At 45.4% G+C, this 18,328-nt stretch overlaps 2 protein-coding genes across 4 annotated transcripts; both read left to right on the top strand.

The window, feature by feature from the left end:
- The first annotated feature begins 435 nt into the window (after positions 1-435).
- Positions 436-8,817, top strand: LOC306782847 (matrilin-4-like). 3 transcript variants are annotated; one of them, XM_079276323.1, is made up of 12 exons: positions 436-541; positions 3,069-3,196; positions 3,364-3,936; positions 4,030-4,152; positions 4,323-4,445; positions 5,387-5,509; positions 5,765-5,887; positions 6,504-6,626; positions 6,711-7,121; positions 7,204-7,356; positions 7,740-7,832; positions 8,554-8,817. In XM_079276323.1, the coding sequence occupies exons 2-12, from the start codon at positions 3,070-3,072 to the stop codon at positions 8,607-8,609; spliced, it is 2,028 nt and encodes a 675-aa protein (XP_079132449.1). In that variant the 5' UTR covers positions 436-541; position 3,069; the 3' UTR covers positions 8,610-8,817. The 3 variants fall into 3 exon arrangements, with proteins under 3 accessions (XP_079132449.1, XP_079132451.1, XP_079132450.1); XM_079276325.1 differs by lacking the exon at positions 5,765-5,887; XM_079276324.1 differs by lacking the exon at positions 436-541 and having other exon boundaries at positions 3,011-3,196.
- Positions 8,818-9,799: 982 nt separating this feature from the next.
- Positions 9,800-17,809, top strand: LOC306782220 (uncharacterized protein). Its single transcript, XM_079275472.1, has 4 exons — positions 9,800-10,082; positions 12,963-14,582; positions 15,658-15,711; positions 15,891-17,809. Exons 1-3 carry the CDS (start codon positions 9,995-9,997, stop codon positions 15,705-15,707), a joined length of 1,758 nt encoding a protein of 585 aa, XP_079131598.1. The 5' UTR covers positions 9,800-9,994; the 3' UTR covers positions 15,708-15,711; positions 15,891-17,809.
- The last annotated feature ends 519 nt before the right edge of the window (positions 17,810-18,328 follow it).

Below are 18,328 nucleotides of genomic sequence, written 5' to 3'. Positions count from 1 at the left end.
GGGCAGCCCCAGAGTGGTTAGAATTATGATGACTCTACTTACAGTCTTTCCATAAACTGCTCAAATGGGGATGTGTGGAGTTCATCCAAGCATCAATCAAACATGACTGACCACCTCGTTCACTGTGAACCTGTTAGACTGCAGGAGAGTATAAATGTATTTTCTCTTAGAGGATAGACTTCAAACATGTTCAAACTGAAACTCCAACTTTATAACAGTTTATTTGGATTATTTTTAAGAAGCAACACGGGAAAATAAGTGCAACGTCTAGCTTTTAAATAATAAATATCCCCGCTCCCTGTTAGTGAAAGTCTCCACAGTTTTTCTGAGCCGAACAAGAGGCGTCTCCATGGTTTAGTATGAGGGGGAGTGGACAGGGGAACTGTCTGGACAGATAGAAACAGACTGCAGGCTGGGATGCGTGCATGTTTACTGTCTGGAGCTTCTGGGGACTGATTCTTCCTGCTGGAGCTCCTCTCTTCACTCACTGAGCGGATCTATTGAGAAACCTGCAGGAGTTGAGGAGACATTTGATCACAGGGTGAGTCGTTTTTGATTTATTTTCCTGATAGCATGAGTCTGGTGTGTGGCTGAGCACTGCAGCCTCTATTTGCATACTTGGAACATTTTTTTATTTTTTTTAGGATAACTTGTCATTTTTATTTGTAAAACACATGGTAAAAAAGAGAGGAATCACCAGCTGGGACCTCTTTAAGGTTGCACATCGTCGTAGTTTCCATCATCTGCATCGTGAAAGGCCATCAAAGGCTGGGGGGGGGGGGGGGGGGTCCCATAAACCCTGTTAGGTACACGCTGTCTCTGTGTTTGGTAGTAAACACACAGCCTTGGCTTTCACTCATCAGAGGGGTTGCTCTGTGACGAAACCATTTCATCACACAATTTGTGAAATCGCTGTAAAAAAATCCTATTTAAAAGAAAAGGTAAAGGATAATTACATGTTTCAAATGATGTACATATTACATGAATCATCTGTCCACACATGACAGAGATACCGGACTGACTTATGGACAGTGAAACACATTTAAGCTTGGTACTGTGGTACAGTATGGAGGTCTATGGACCTTTAATTATTATTACATAAATAATAATAATAAACTTTATTTGTGTTTATCAAAAAAATACAAGTGCTTTACAGATACAAATAAAATATCAACACGTTTAAAAGGCTAAATTAAAAAATGTAAGACAAGAAATAAAAAATCAATCAAATAAACAGGCAGCTCAGATCTAATTAGAATATGCTTCCATATAAAAGTATGTTTACAGACCAGACAGCCTTATTTCTCTGTGGGATGCCACATGCATGTGTGACCCCTGCAGGTCTCAGGTCAGCTGCTACCATAAACTGCCTGGGCGGCAAACAGACACTGAGCGCTGATTGAGTGTCATCACCCCGAATCCTTTAATTCTACCATCTTACATGTTGCCTTAGAATTAAGATGTGGCCTGTATGACCAACGCAACCTCATTCTGCTTCTGAATGTGGACATATTGGCTACTTCTACACCGATCACAGACAGGTTTCAGACAGCAGTGGACATGACGGGTAACGGCTCTCCTGGGGACCGGATGGGGAGACAGTCTGTGCTTCTTGTCAGCCTCTCTTAAATCCCTTTAAACCACCTGTGTAGCAAAACACCCAAAAGCTCATTCATTGAGCGTTCTGCCGACTTCATATAGCGGCAGATGGGAAAACTCTCATGTGGAGCCCACATGAACCCAAAACACATGTCAATATGTTGCATTTCATCAGACATTTGAAATGGGCTCTTTCCTCTAGAAAACCGATGCTGTGTGCGCTACATTGATAGACTAAAATGTGAAATCTGAAGCTGAGGGGGTCAATCATTCAGGAGGTGAAAGTTCTCTCTATTTATATCCCTCATTAACTTAAATGTGGCATTTCACTCGTTACCTTACTGATACAAAGTCGCTATACTTGTTTCCTATACCAAGGAGCTTATGTTTTCAGACCTGCACGGTTGTTGGTATGTTGGTTAAAAGCAGATTTCAACAAATAATTAACAGATTTCAGGGAAATTTGGTGTATTGAGGAATTATGGATTTCTGGTGTAAATAGCACCGCCATGTGGCCATTTGTAAAGCCCATTACATTTTTATGGATTTCTGATCCCTGGAAACGCATCTCAATCAGCTTCTTACTACCAACGCAACATTTCCTGCCAAAGCTGGAACAGTTTGGGTTATTTCTATACAATAAGTTATTTCTAGATAAGAAGTACTACCCTGAGCCATCCACTTAGCACTTATTGTATTCATATTAGTTTGTTTCTGGACTGTACTTTTGCTCTGGTTTATGCTCTCAGGTGCTTGTTTAAAAAAGGAGATGCACTTTTGACTACTAGTGACGAGCAGTTCTCTTGAACACCAATGTTGAATAAACTTATTGTAAGTCGCTTTGGATAAAAGTGTCTGCTAAATGACTGTAATGTAATGTCATTTAATTTCACATGAGAGATTTCTGTATTTGTATCTTTTCAAAACAGATTTTGTTATTGTTTACCATTCCTCCCATAAGTTGCATGTGAAGTTATTGATTTGCTTTTTCTGATGTGTCATACCATTTGGATGCCAAACTCTGGGTGCAGCCTGATTGGCATAGACTGCCCTCACATGTTATTATGAGATTAAGATGACAGGTGCACAATTTTGGACAATCCTGCAAATTTTAATCGCATTCAGCAACGTGATATATTTTAATGCCATCAATTAGGAGTCTGACTTTGCATCAAAATCAAATAGGGCTGTGGTGTTCTTTAAACGTAATGACAACCATCAGCCTGACTGTTATTGTGTTTATGTTGATGCAGATTGAACATTTTCAAAACGAAAATGATGTGATGAAAATAACACATTTCCTTATTTTCCCTCTTGCCTTATTGCCTCTCTCTGTTTCGGTCTCAGTCTTTCCTGTTCAATGCAGGCTTGTTCTCTGCTTGCACTGCATTGTGGGATTGTTTCTATCAGTTCTTGCTCTTCTCTCTCTCTTGCGCTCTCTTAACGCTGCAGTTGTCACATCTTGTCAGAATGAGGTCCCTGGCTCTCTGCCTCTTCTGCCTGTTGTGCTGTAACACAGTCCGACTGGACAGACGGCGTCCCAGACCCATCGCGGCCAGAGGTCGCAATGAGAACACTGTCCAAACCAAACCAGCGGGTAAATCATCAGTTGGTGACCAATATGTGTTATGCCAACTGCATTCTCAATCTAAGATACAAAGTTGAACATTTTTCTAGAATCGAGTTTAGATATTTCCCCAAACTGAGCTCTGTGTTTGGAGCGTTTGGTTCCCTGATCCAAAACCTCCATGTCTTTGATCACAGAGAACCCCTGCAAAGCAATGCCGCTGGATTTCGTCTTTGTCATCGACAGCTCCCGGAGCATCCGCCCCAACGACTACGAGAAGGCCAAGGCCTTCATCGTCAACCTGCTTCAGTTCCTCAAGGTGGGCCCAGACGCCACGCGGGTCGGCCTGCTGCAGTACGGCAGCGTGGTCCAGCCCGAGTTCTCCCTCAACACCTACACCACCAAGGCCGAGGTGGAGCAGGCGGTGAGGAGCATGGAGCACCTCGGCACGGGAACGATGACCGGCCTGGCCATCCAGTACACCATGGAGACGGCCTTCACCGAGGAGGAGGGGGCACGACCTGCAGACCTGCTCATCCAGCGGATCGCCATGGTCGTGACTGACGGACGGCCTCAGGACACGGTGGAGGAGGTCGCGGCTCAGGCGAGGCAGGCTGGCATCCAGATCTTTGCTGTCGGAGTCGGCAGGGTGGACATGAACACGCTGAAGGCCATAGGGAGCGAGCCGCACTCTGAGCATGTGCACCTGGTGGCCAACTTTAGCCAGATAGAAACCCTCATCTCCGTGTTCCAGTCCAAACTGTGTGGAGGTGACGAATCCCATCGATTTATTTCATCCTCGTGTACGCATGCACATGCGTTTGCGTCCCTTTTATCTGAGTGTCGGTGTTGGTGCGTTATAGGGTCAGAGATGTGTGAGGTGGTGGACCACCGGTGCCAGCACATCTGTGTGAGCAGCCCCGCCTCATACAGGTGCAAGTGCAGGAAGGGCTTCACCCTCAACCCCGACGGCAAGACATGCACAGGTGGAGGAAGTCCTTTTTTTCTCTCTTCTGATCTGCTCTTTTAAAAAATGTTTTGAACTAAAAACATTGTTGTCTTTTTTTCGTTCTTCATGAACAGACAATGTCCGTCAGCTCTGCAGAGTTTTGGTGTCTTTCAGCTCTTTGTCTTTCCCTCCACTGTCACCCTGTAGCTGAGGATATGTGTGCTGTGGTGGACCATGGCTGTGAGCACATCTGTGCCAACCTACCAGATGGCTACGAGTGCCGCTGCCGTCCAGGGTATCAACTCAACGTAGACCTGAAGACGTGCGACAGTAATGATACATTTCCTTCTTCACCGGGGACGTCTCTTCCTGCATCAGTCGTGACCTTAACCTCTTCCTTCACTCGCTTTATCAGCTCCATTCTGTTTCAGAGTGCTTATTGTTCCACTTGAACCAGTTCAAATGTAAATGAATCCTTCGGAGAATGCACACGTAACACGGTCTGAGGGTTCTGTTGTTTCTTTTCACACAGCCCATCAGTCAGTTATGTGACTTAAATCACCATATTACTAAGTATACAAACCAACGTCAGCATGATCTTTTTACGATATTTCTACAATATTTACTCCTAATGGGGAAAGGACCACCTTGAGGAAGGCGTGATAGCCGAAGACGTTTGGCAACTAAAACATTGGTGTAAAGATGGACCTCCAATCCTCCAAATGAGAGCCAGCTCTCTTCCCACCAGTGACCCTCCGCCCACTGTTGGAAAGCATCCTCTGGGGGACGTTAACAGAAAGCAAAGTGGGGGCGATCTCCTGAAGGAAGTGTGCTTTTGCGATCATCAGAGCAGCAGCTGAAATGTGGAGGTGTATCCAGCATGTCATAGTATCCCCGAGTCAAAACAAGAACCGTTCTTTCCCGTCTGGGGTTCACAAGTCTACACCTTTACCAGTCCTTTATGAGAGTGGGTTTATATGTTTGATGAATTGTGGTTTTCTGTTCCTGTATACTGGGTATATGTGTGGAGCTGAAAGGCCTAAAACCATTGTGATAACTTTTAATAGATATTCTACAGCAGTCATTACTGCTTATTATTGCTGTAATATTAGTATTGTAGTAATAAGTATTCTTGCATGAACAGAACAGACCACTGTGACCTTGGGATTCATGGCTGCTACTGACTCGACTTCAGGCTACATCAAGCTTTCTGTCTTCTACGGTTATGTACCGTCATTTGTTGTTGTTCAATCTCTGTTCTTGTCACCCAGAGATCGATCGCTGTGCTGATGGCACCCACGGGTGTGAACAGGAGTTGATGAGCACAGAAGACGCCTGTGTGTGTAAATGCAGGAAAGGCTACACACTCAGAGCTGATGGGAAAACGTGCAAGAGTAAGTGTGAGCGTAGCTTATTTCCCTTCATTGCCGTTATTTCTTTCACGATGAGGTGTAATGCTGCATACATTAAGAACGTTTGTACACAAACTGTTTCATCCGTCCATCAGGACTGCAAGCATATTAACTGTAGCACAAGAGGACACCTAACCCAGATGTGATGCATTCACTGTCATCAGCTCTGCTGATAAGTGCTTGGATGGGTCTGCAGCACGATGAGATGTTCTCAGGCATCATGTCTGTTCCCTGCAGAGACGGACCACTGCGCTGACGGGAGACACGGCTGTGAACAGGAGTTTATGAGCACTGACGACTCGTGCGTGTGCAAATGCAGAAACGGATTCTCACTCCGACCCGATGGGAGAACATGTCGGAGTGAGTCCAGGCTCGTCCACTGTCATGAATATGACGTGAACTGCAGCCAAAGGATATTTCAACAGTGATTTGATGGGATACATATCAAAGTGTTTTCTGTCTTGAGGCTTCTGATTTGTTTTCATCAATTCATTTTAATTTGTATCAAACTGAAGAAAAGTGAGGAAAAGCCTAACTCTGACTCTCTTCATGGCTCTTGAAGAGACAGAATTGATATAGCGTGAGGTAACAGTGAACAAAATGCAGAATCTCTCATCATCAGCAGGACTGTTTGTCCGTTTCCTCCGGTATTTAAATGTTACATCATTTTTGGATGCATTTGGAACCAGTCATGAGGTCCCTCCTCATCCGGATTAAGGGGATATTCTGTGTTTATGATCCCGTCATGAAGCATTCATATCCCAGATAGTTATTAGTTTGTTATGTGTTTGTAGCCTCCTCCTTCCTTAACAGAAGACATTTAACTTACAGTTACAAGAACATGCCGTTAAGAATACAATTTTGCGTGATAACAAATTGTAATTTGAATGACTTTCACAATATATTATAAAATAAAAATGTATCATTTCGACACTTTAATGCAGCACAGCCAGATCGTCCTAATGCTGTGTTTCAGGTCTGGACGTGTGTCAGACAGTGGACCGTGGCTGTGAGCACCAGTGCGTCAGCACCGCTGACTCCTACATCTGCAGATGTTTTGATGGATTTATGTTGGCTGAAGATGGGAAGAGCTGCAAGAGTATGACGTCAGCTTTCTTTCATGTTGACCTCCTGCTTAGTAAACATACCTAAAACATGTGCTCGATGTCCTTGTTCCTGACAGAGCCGGAGTGCGGCGATGGAGTCATGGATCTGGTTTTCGTAATCGATGGCTCGAAGAGTCTGGGCCCTGCCAACTTTGAACTGGTGAAGCGGTTTGTGAACAGCATCGTGGACTCGCTGGACATTTCCAGGACGGGCGCCCATGTCGGCCTTCTCCAGTACTCCACCAAGGTGCGCACGGAGTTCACCCTGGGCCAGTACAGCACGGCGCACACTGTCAAGCAGGCCGTGACCCGGATGCAGTACATGGGGAGAGGCTCCATGACGGGCTCCGCCTTGCGCCACATGTTTGAGTCCAGCTTCTCGGCCAAAGAGGGAGCCAGGCCGAACGTCCCCCGTGTCTGCGTTGTGTTCACTGATGGGAGAGCGCAGGACGACGTGTCCGAATGGGCTGATAAAGCAAAGAACTCTGGTACACTCAGTATACACAGTTCTTAACCAAGCTCGTTGTAGCAGTTCTTTCCTTTCATTATTCTGCTTTCTGTCATTTGCAGGGGTCACGATATACGCCCTGGGTGTTGGCAAGGCCATTGAACAGGAGCTGAGAGAAATAGCTTCACAGCCCGATGAGAAGCACCTTTACTACGCTGAAGAGTTTGAGACAATGGGAGAGATTACAAAGAAGCTCAAGTCCAGGATATGTAAAGGTACTTTAGCAGTTTGTCAAAAGAAGCATCGAACCACCAAACAGAGTGAAAGTGCTCAAGGATGTCGGATTCGAAGTAGCACTGTTCCTTCCATTGAAATTGTGCATCGCTGCCACCTGCTGCTGCTGCGATGACTCACTGAATCAAGCAACTCCATACAATTTGAGACAGCACTGTGCAATTATCGATAACGCATAACTCATCAGTATCACCCCCCCCCCCCACCACCACACACACGCACACACACACGCACACACACACACATCTACTACATTCTGTACAGGCAGAGACAGAACGATTAGAAGAGATGTGGTGAGCAAAGGGGTAAGAAACTGATCCAAGGACAGGGAGATCTTCTCATCTCACGTATTCTTTCCCTGCAGACAAACCATCCGGTGACAACATCTGCCAGTGTGAGAACGTGATGATGTTTCAAAACCAGGTCACCGAGAAGCTGAAGAAGCTGGTACAGAATAATATCCTTTTCCAAATAACTGTGGACTCCACAGGTACACTCGGATTCAACAGGGATCTTTGGCAGTCTTAGGTCGATGTGTGTCTGCCAAAGAATCCCTCAAGTGCTCATGAATGGTGTCAACAGTCAATAGTATTTAAATAGCCAAATATCACAGATTGTATACAAACGTATAAACAGCTACAAACAAATAGACAACTACAAGCAGGTGTATTTAACTGATCAGTTAAACACAGGTAAATACCATGATGTGTCTCTTTTCCATTTCAGAAACAATGCATATGAATGTCTTCACTCTGACACATGTTGCGAGGGACCAAGTTGGACAGCAGAGTCAATCTAAGGGTTTTATCTGCCTGCATTTTCACTGTGAACACGAACACATTCAACAGGGCCAAGTCATGCAGCTCTTATAGCTCCCAAACTGACGTTCAGCTCATGAATGGAGCTTAATTAGCAAACGTTACTATCGTCCAAAGTAAGCAAACACCAGTCTGCCCCAAATGCCTGAATATGCGCTGTGATATGCCCAACATATGCAACACAGGGCATGTGACTTTACACATAAAACAGTCATTTTGTGGGTTTGGAAAATAACTTTTGGGGAAAAAACGTGATTATGAACTTAAAAATAAGGGCGACCTATAGTGAAAAGCAACTCTAACACTTGGTATGTAGGTTGTGTTTTCTTTTGTTCCTGCATCTTTCCTTAACTTGCCTACTTGAAGCCATGACAAAGAAGCTGGACACACTCGAGAATCAAGTCGTAAGCAAATGAAAGGCGGAGACTCACCTCCCCAAACCTGCAGCGTGGCGTTCACAGGGCCCTTTAATCCTGCTCTACGAGTCGCACTGAAACATGCCTCATGCGATGCTTTCTACTGAAGCTATTTATACACTTCTTTGTACACAACACAATGCATTTTTGTCTGTAGTGTTCTTTGTCAAGTAATGCCAAATGAAATCAATAACTTTGTACAGTAAACATTTTACACTTCACATTTCTTGTGTATGTTTTTTTTTTAATCAGGCTGTGTGATCACTGTAAGGGACAAGTCTAACAATTTTCACAAAATAAATGAAAGCTGCTCAGTCAGCAATACAACTGCAAACCAGTAAAACAGCATTCACTGACACGATAAACATGGAACCACTCTAAAGAAATGTGTATAGGTTCTACATGTGTTCCCCATGGAAATGAAAAAAGATGATCAGTGGCATCAGAGTACCTAGTATAGAATTCATATGAAAATACCCAGATCTTGAGCATGCGCACTAGCGTTTCTTTTACCCCCCCCCCGAACCGGGGAAGGAAAATAAATATATTTTATCACAATTTAGGACATAATCATTCAAATAAGCAATATTAAAGTGTAAAATAATTGACAGAAGTTGTAATACCACCATTTGACCACTATAGCTGTGTCCCAGCGTTGCATCCTACGTAGGCTGCTATTGTGGACGGACCGAATAGTTTAAAAAAAAAGTATAACAATAATAACAATACAAATTCCGATATTTTCTTCATCATCAGAGGCTAACATTTAAATAATGTTATAAATAATATACTTTTTCGTAAAAATGCCAATATTTGAAATTGACACAGATAATATCTTGCCTCAAAAATGATCAGAAGTGAATTTATTGATAATATACGAAAATTGCAAATGTAAAAAACCTATTGTTGGTCAGACCGGGTAGCCAAACTAAAAGCAGGTTGTAGCCAATCAGAGGTGGGTCTTCCCTCGCTCCCTGCACATGCGCAGAACGGATCGGGCACTAGCAAAAACCACCAGGTGGAGCATTTCTTCCAGAGGGGACACCCCCACAAAGGGGGAGGACACACTTGACACACACGCTTTTGCCTCTCCCCCCTCCTGTATGAATAGTTTGCCTGTTAGCATGAGACAGTCAGTGGACATTCATGCATAGCTGCTTTCAGGGGGGGTAGCGGGCCATGCGCACACACACACACACACACACACACACACAGACCAGGGGAGATAATGGTGCCCGGCTACTCTTAGCGACCGATGAGCAATAGCGGTCTATGCGTTCTGTCTCTGCTAACAGAGAACGGCGGGACGTTTGTTTCTACAGAGTAAAAAGTTCCAAGTTTGTTTGTTTTTGAATTACTACTCGTTTCAACGCTTGTCTTCAAACATGGGGTGCTCCTCATCCAGCGCTCAGACCGTGGACCAAGAGAAAAGACCGGGTACGAAGCCAGAGGAGAGCAATGGCGATACCGTGGGTGAGTAGTGATCCCCCGTGTCGAGGTTAAAAGTGCTTATCTGTCATTTGCATATCTAGTTCTATAACCGGTGAGCATGCATTATGATTTAAACCGCTACTGTAGACATGCACAGTAACGTTAGTTGCTTTTAAGTGTCCTTCACTCAGTGGAGCCTTGCAGAGGGGTGTGTGTGTCTGCTGGCGGCTCTGGGACACGGTGTGCTTTCTCACTCCACTGTGTAGCACTCCAGAAACTCCTCCCGGAGGGACTTCTGTATGTTAACCCACGAACTCAGCAGGGCTCACAATATGGTTGGAGTTCATTTGTAATCGGCCACCTCTAGCTTGATGTCCGTAGAAAGTGTGTGGACCAAACATAAGAAACTGTGTCACGTGATGAATTGATGAAATGAGAGTTGTTTATTTTCTGTTCATGTTTAAATGAATTAAACATGAAAGCTATATGTATATCCTCAAAGCTATATGTGCATTTTGCATGTCGGTGAACCTAGACTGCTATCCAGGATTGCCAGCTGGGAGTTGTTTTTATTTATTTTGGAGGTCCTTCTGCAGCCTGAGGCAATAATTGCGAGGCAATAATTGCAACCTAACCTGTTTTCTGCCACGTACAGTAGTCTGATTTGTGGCTAGACACGTTGGACACGGAAAAAAAAAAATAGATCAACCTGATGTCTGCCAGTCATGCTTCCGAAGTTTGTATGCAAAGGTATGCATGATAAGAAGTGTTTGAAATTCGCTCCAGGAATTTACAACTCACACACGCACACATACATGGTTACATAGATACACACACATACACATGGTTACATACACACACACACACACACACACACACGCACACACACGCACACACACGCACACACAGTGGATGCCTGGTTGCCAAGGAGAAAGAGGAGGGGCTGGCAGATGCCTGAATGCCTCCAGGCTCCTCAGAGATTCCTGTGCACGGGGAGTTTTACATCTAAACGTGCAGTCGTGCTCTTTGGTTTTGCTCACATGGACTCTGTGGTTCTCAGACTGTGCAGACGCTCACCGAGCAGCCTGACACAGACCGTGATTGTTAATTCATGGGTTCAGCCCACTGGTACATGGCTATGTCATGTCTGGCACAGCTGCATGTATGTTCTCACTCCATCTCACCACATATGAAAGACAGTTACGCGCCTTGTCAGAAAGTGTTCCTTTCACTTTGATTTGAATGAAGAAAAGATGTCACTTTACACCTTTGTTGAAGGAAAGTGAGCGAATGAGCAAAGCCTACTCAACTGTCACGTCCTCATTACACATGGCCTACTTCCTCTGTATTCGTGTCCAGCCTTTCCATCTCCACTACGTCACCGTGTGATGTTTGCGTCGGGGCATTGTCTTCCTCCAGCCGGCCAGCATCGGTCACCTGGAGAAGCTCGGGCCCCTCTCCAGGCTCTTACATCACCCAGACAAGAGAGCCACTTATTTGCCCAGGCACGCTCCTCTAAATGTGGGTGGAGGTTTGAAACCATGCAGCGTACAGTGTGTCTAACAAAACCAGCTGTATGCCATCCAAAGACACCACTGGTCCCATCCCCTGTCCAGCACCCCCCCGCCCTCCTCTGTGCACTGTTTTGACTGGGATCTCTGTCATCTGTGGCTGCTGAATCATGTTGACACGCGAGTCATCCATGCCTGGCGAGGCCGCCCCCGTCTCGACCGAAACAGACTTTCAACAGCAGGGTCTGGCCCAAAGCTTTGCTTTGTCTGCGGGAGTCTGTGTGTGAGGGGATCACTGCTTAAAGAACGGCACGCTGATGGAGAACATGTTTCTCAAAAAGGAAAGTCAAAGGATTTAAATGTCGTAAAAGCAGTTGTCTGAAAACGCCTTCGAATTAGAAATAGTTCACTTCACACGAACACTTGTTCCGTGTAACGCGTTCGCCCACTGGCTCGTTTGAGTTGCCAGACCGTCGCATTCCCTTCCACCCATCACTCTCGGCTCCTTTTACCACCTCTGACAGACACATACAGTGAGGAAGCTGCAGCGTCCAAAGTGTCCACCCACTCCGCTCCGTCAACCCATTCCGGTTTGGTCTCATTTGTGAACAGTGTGCAGCCAGTTGTTTTTGCAAAGTCGTTAACTGTGATACCGCTGCGGAGGGGAAACCTAGACGAGACACTGCAAAGCTTCTGTTCGGCTCTTCCTGTAACTGAGATGTGCGTTACAGTTCCTGACATTTGAGTTCAAGTATCCAATTCCCACTATTCTTCCTAAACTGCTGGATTTTCACCTGAGGGAACACAGTTCTAAGCAGGGCTGAGGGGTACTGAGGGTGTCTCTTCAAAGGCAGCAAAGCCATCGTCACGTGGATTTCATTTCCTCCTTGAGAGACTTGGGCTTTAGACAAACGCAGGCTTCAATAAATCATATTTCGAACTGCGGAAATGAAAGGATGTTTTCTCTAGATCACAGACTGTGTGCCTCATTGCCTTTCTTCCTGATTGCCATGCCTTCCATGTTGGATTAAGCCATTGTTTAGATGTTTTTGCGGATCATCATTTTGAAACCAGTTTATAAATGAACACATTGTATTTATTCAAGACGAGAACAAACGGGAACATCCATAAACCTTGCATTATCGCAGATGACTCTTGGCTGAATGACGCAGTCGGGACACATTTTTACAAATGTTGATGAAGAATGTTGTCATGACAAATGTGGTAATTTATTCACAAAACCATTCAATGCATAGATTATCTCAAGGAACCCCCAAGAAGTTTCAAGCTCAATCAAATCAGGAATGTTCTTTAAATGTTACAGATTAACAGGGTATCACAAACGATGAGTGCCACGTGCTCACCAGTGGTAAGTCCTAATCAAGCTTCCCTTGTCGTCCTGTGTTTACAGCGGCCAGAAACGGCATCATCGCGGAAGATGCACAAACCATCGAGGACCAGATGCAGTTGCCTGTGCAGACGGCCCTGCCGGACGACCTCCAGCGGGGAGCCGATGATGAGGCGGAGGCCGTGTTGGTAGCCCTGGAGGCCCAGGAGGATCTCGGCTCTGGGGAGGACCTCCTGTCTGCTCCCGAGCCTCAGCCAGAACCTGTCAGCCCTGCAGAGCTGGTTCCAGAGGCTGCCGCTCCAGCTGAAGTTGCTACTGAAGCGGTGGAGGCCCTGCAGCCTGGGGAGGAAGCTGTCCCTGTAGAAACTGTCATGGCCGCTGCGGAGGTCGAAGCCCTTGTTGAGGCAACAGAGGAGGCCCCTGCTGTTGAATCTGTTGTGCAGACCGAGGCCCCTGCTGTTGAATCTGTTGTGCAGACCGAGGCCCCTGCTGTTGAATCTGTTGTGCAGACCGAGGCCCCTGTTGAATCTGTTGTGCAGACCGAGGCCCCTGTTGAATCTGTTGTGCAGACCGAGGCCCCTGTTGAATCTGTTGTGCAGACCGAGGCCCCTGCTGCTGAATCTGTTGTGCAGACCGAGGCCCCTGTTGAATCTGTTGTGCAGACCGAGGCCCCTGCTGCTGAATCTGTTGTGCAGACCGAGGCCCCTGCTGAATCTGTTGTGCAGACCGAGGCCCCTGTTGAATCTGTTGTGCAGACCGAGGCCCCTGCTGCTGAATCTGTTGTGCAGACCGAGGCCCCTGCTGTTGAATCTGTTGTGCAGACCGAGGCCCCTGCTGTTGAATCTGTTGTGCAGACCGAGGCCCCTGCTGTTGAATCTGTTGTGCAGACCGAGGCCCCTGCTGTTGAATCTGTTGTGCAGACCGAGGCCCCTGTTGAATCTGTTGTGCAGACCGAGGCCCCTGCTGTTGAATCTGTTGAGCAGACCGAGGCCCCTGCTGTTGTTGAGGAGGTGACCCCTGAGCTGGCGGAGGCCTCCCCTGAAGTTGCCACCCCTGTTGCTGAACCTGTTGTATCTGAGCCAGCGGAGGCTCCAGTGATTGTGGAAGAGGTGGTGGCTACGGTGGCTGAGGCCCCCGCTGAAGTTGTCGCCCCTGTGGAGGCACAGGCTCTAACTGACAATGCTGCACCAGCTACTGTCCTGACAGCCCCATGTGAATCCTCAGAACCAGGTGAAGCTTTGGCACCACCACCAAGTGAGGCTGCAGCAGCAGGTGAAGATGTAGTACCGGATGAGGCTGAGTCCTCAGCCGCCGTAGAGGCAGCACAGCTTCTGATAGATGCAAAGATTGCTGCAGCAACAATTCCAGAGATGCCTCCGTTGTCTCCAGTCACTGTCGAGGTCCAAGCTGAGCCCAAGGTTGCTGCTGAGGAGCCAACAGCACCTCCTGCCGCCCCCACAGCGATCACCCCACCAGCAGAAGCACCCTGCCCCACAGAAGCCCCCCCTGCTCCAGCTCCAGGCGCTGAATCTGCTGCTGCTGAGCTGGTCCAGAAGGCTGAAGTTCCAGAAGCTCCAGTGGCAACTGCGACCTCTGCCGGGGCTGCGGCAGAGGTCGCAGCCCCGGCAGAGGCTCCCGTGGTGGAGTCCACCTCAGCACCAGCCCCTGAGCCCTCACCCGAAGGTATGAAGCTCTGACTAACACCACTATGTGGCTCTCATTTGACTGTTTTCTCTCCCATTTTACAATAATGGAGAGATGAATAGATTCTATGTAGCTAGCGATTTAAATCAGATTTTTATGTGTATTCTACTCGTGTCCTCCTTCCTGACAATATGATTCCAATGTAAGGTGGCTGCATTTGTTGGGAATGAGTTCTGGCTCAGTGATTTACAGAATGAAACACTGAATCGTTTCTTGACAAACCCGTCGTGTTAGCTCTGACTTTAAGACGTCAAGCCATGCTTTAACATGCTTGTTGATGAGGCATGATCCACCTTTACTGACCGATCGCAGGGCTGGTCCAAATAGTTTGGAGATCTATGCAAACATGCGTTAGGCACTAAGCCTGTGCAGGCGAGCAGAGACAGAAAAGCTTAAGATCAGAGTGTGTTCATACAGGTAAACAATGAATGGTCTTTGTCAGTCCCACCGGCCAATCTGTGTTCAGTAAGATTGTTTTACAACATCACCCTCTCAAAGGGGCTGCCATTGGTAACTAAGCATGTACCCAATGCACACATGGTTAGCAACAGCAAACTCCCAGTCAACTGTTCTTTTGATAAAGGATCCTTCTCCCCCTGTGATGGTTGGAGCTGGCAGGATGAACAGGATATTGTTGGGCCGAACACATGACGCAGTGTGACAAATAGAAAGCAACCACACACACGCACACACTCTCCCTCTCAAGAGTGAGAAGTGAAGGCTCGCCATTCTCGAGCGTGTCGATTATAACAGGATGTTGCATGTTGTCAGCACAATGGATCCAGTCACGCAACTCTCGCTCATTGTCCTCCATTGTGAAGTGACTCCAGAGTAATCCTGGCCTGCTGCTTCCCATTACTTAAAGCGATGTAAGAACGCTCCGCTCCACTTCTCTTTGTAGTGCAATGTTACAGCAGTCGTGTTTTTAGTTTGGTGATGGTCAGATCACGTGTTTAACAAGCTTAACGTTCCCTCAGCATGAAAGACTACAATGTGACCTGTACCGTATTGTATCGTGCATTGATTTCTTCTCAATTTGTGTTTGTGTCTGCAGCTGAGGCCTCTCGGGTTACGGAGAGCGAGAAAGTCAAAAAGGACGATTGAGTCGGTAAGAGCACAACAATCCACACCTAAACCCGACACACATACTGCAGGAGCAACTCCGTATCGAGTACGCTGAGTAGTCTCCTTTGAATGTACAGTGCCCATAAACAACTTTTTGGGGAGTGAAAACTGGGTGAATCTTTTACAAAAATGTTCACTAACTATCAAACTGTCTTCTTTCAGAGAGAAGAGTTGCACCAAAATGACAGACAACCCCAAAGCTGCCATTGTTCGGGAACAAAAACAAGACGACGCAATAAACGCTACATTTTTCAGCATTGTCACCAGCGCGCACCACACTGTTCAATGCATGCTTTAATATGTGCTGTGCCTTAATAACATGACATTTTTCATGACAAACCTTAAGTGCCTTGGGCCACATATTCTACACACACAAACCTGTGCAAAGAAAATGTTCTACAAACACTCGATGGGTGCAATATTCTGTGAACTCTTATGACAACGTGATGAACTCGGGCAAGGAAGTGAGTCCTGGTCTATTACAGCTGCTTCTGAGGAGTACAAGCCGAACCCAACTGTGAATACAATTATGCAAGGAGTTTGAGGTGATGGCGACACCAAACTGTGGATGAACGGCACACTGGCTAGGTTCACATTGCCACCTTCACTTTTTATCACCTGCATAAAACAGATTTTAAAGTATCACATTTTCACAGATTGAATTTTTAGGTGTTATGAAGTCTCAATAACGTGTAAAACACCAGACAAATGTGTATTTATGACAGAATTTAATTGCAGCCTTCATTTAATTAATAGGAGTGACAGTACTAAATGTTGACTAACAGTGTGTGCAGTGCAATACTGATAAGCACTACTGTAAGTCAAATCATGTTTCCTTCAAAAATATTTTTTTGATATTACCTCATCAAATTCAAAGGAAAAATCCTGAATAATTTTTTTTTTACATTTTTTCTTTTGCATAAGGATGAAAAAAATGCACGCAGATGATAAGATCATTTGCAGAAGTTCAGTAATGACAACAGGAGTCACTGCGAGGTTGAGGATGCAGATGATCCAAGTACTGATAAGTCACCTTGCTGCTCCATGAAGCCATCTCGTGCAGCTGCACATGTTATTAAAACTCTTCCTGAACTCAGAGGCCTCATTAGGGGCCTGGCAGCGCTGATGTCACATGCACAGTGGTTTGGGCTTGAGTGCGTTCCATAGATCTCACGTTTGTGCTTGCAATTATCATTTAATGCCATTTATCTCGAGATCAAGAGGTAATTGTGTTATCTCGAGACAAGAAAGCTTGCTCTCACGTGTTAGCGGGGTTCATTTATGTTGATTCAGAAAACAAAAGGCAGACCTCTCGAGATAACGAGGTGCTTCATCACGTGATAATTGAGAACTCGAAAATCTGTGTGGTTAATTTGATCACACCTACGGAAGCCGAGAAAGGCCACGCTTGCTTTTAATGTCTGTCAATAAATCACCAGTTCATTCTTTTTCTGATCTTGAGATAACAAAGCTTGTTTTCTCAGAACAAAAGGCAGATCTCTCGAGATAACGAGGTGCTTCATCATGAGAAAAACGTTTTCTTGAGATCACAAAATAATTATGGGGAACTCAAATGAGTGATTTGTTTGATCACACCTGACACCTGTGTAATTAATGCTTTCACTTGTTTATTTGCAGCCGGGCTATTGAGGACTGATCAGCATGTGATCTCAAAAAGAAGTAATAAGAGGAACTCACCCTTTGTTTTCCCTTGATAACTGGAAGATTATCTTGTTTTCCCCGAGATAACAAAGCTTGCTTCCTCAAGATAATTTAATTGTTAATTTGTGATCTCGAGATTATGGCATTACAAAAAATATGTTCTTGCAAGCACGGCCTCTCTCTGCTTCCGCAGCAGATCACCCAGTGGACATGGTTTTAAATGATCATTAGTTATACATGCTGTGTCAAATCTCTTAGAAAATGATTTCAACTGTGGAGGATGTGATGGACGCTGTGGGAACAAAATTTGAGGTCTGATATCTTTCTTTTTTTTCATCCATTTCTTTCTCTGTAATATATTCCTTTTGTGATCTTTGTCTATGATTCTGCTAACCTAGTGTACAGAATAAAGTTGTACTCACTAATACATGAAACTGTATTTTAGTTATGCAAACACCATGTTACATATTTTCAAAAAAAAACATGCACACGTCACAACCGATCGCAGTGATACAAACATGGCTCCAGAGTCGAAGCATTGAGAAAGAGTCCATATTTGTGCAGTGTGTTGGTCTTTCTCAGGGGACTATTGGTTTGAAGGGGCCAAATCGTGAAAGACTCACTTTTGTCCATGTTTGTGCACAAACATTTGGGCATCTGGAGTGCCGACCAAACTGAAAGAAGACAACTCAGATTTTTTTTTTGTTGCCTCCGTGATCATAAGACATAATTCAACAAGGGAATAGGGGGTCTTCAGGCGCTAAAACGGAGTCTTTCAGACAGACAGTATGAGAAAAATAAAGTGTTTTATGAACACATACATGTCAACATGTTACAGTCGAAACCCAAACGTAGGAACGTGAAAATGAGCATGCAGTGTGCCCTTTAAGTCAAATAAATGAAGGAATATATTTGATAAACTCTAAGCTCATAGTATA

This window comes from Melanostigma gelatinosum (assembly GCF_949748355.1).
Source record: "Melanostigma gelatinosum genome assembly, chromosome: 9".
Classification (NCBI taxonomy): Eukaryota; Metazoa; Chordata; class Actinopteri; order Perciformes; family Zoarcidae; genus Melanostigma; species Melanostigma gelatinosum.
This window is presented reverse-complemented; position numbering and strand designations above follow the sequence as displayed.

Coding starts and splice junctions, on each gene's coding strand:
- LOC306782847 (XM_079276323.1), top strand. CDS start 3,070: ATGAGGTCCCTGGCTCTCTGCCTCTTCTGCCTGTTGTGCTGTAACACA. Junction 3,197..3,363: donor TGTCCAAACCAAACCAGCGG/GTAAATCATCAG, acceptor CTTTGATCACAG/AGAACCCCTGCAAAGCAATG. Junction 7,357..7,739: donor CAAGTCCAGGATATGTAAAG/GTACTTTAGCAG, acceptor CTTTCCCTGCAG/ACAAACCATCCGGTGACAAC.
- LOC306782220 (XM_079275472.1), top strand. CDS start 9,995: ATGGGGTGCTCCTCATCCAGCGCTCAGACCGTGGACCAAGAGAAAAGA. Junction 10,083..12,962: donor GAGCAATGGCGATACCGTGG/GTGAGTAGTGAT, acceptor CTGTGTTTACAG/CGGCCAGAAACGGCATCATC. Junction 14,583..15,657: donor CCCTGAGCCCTCACCCGAAG/GTATGAAGCTCT, acceptor TTGTGTCTGCAG/CTGAGGCCTCTCGGGTTACG.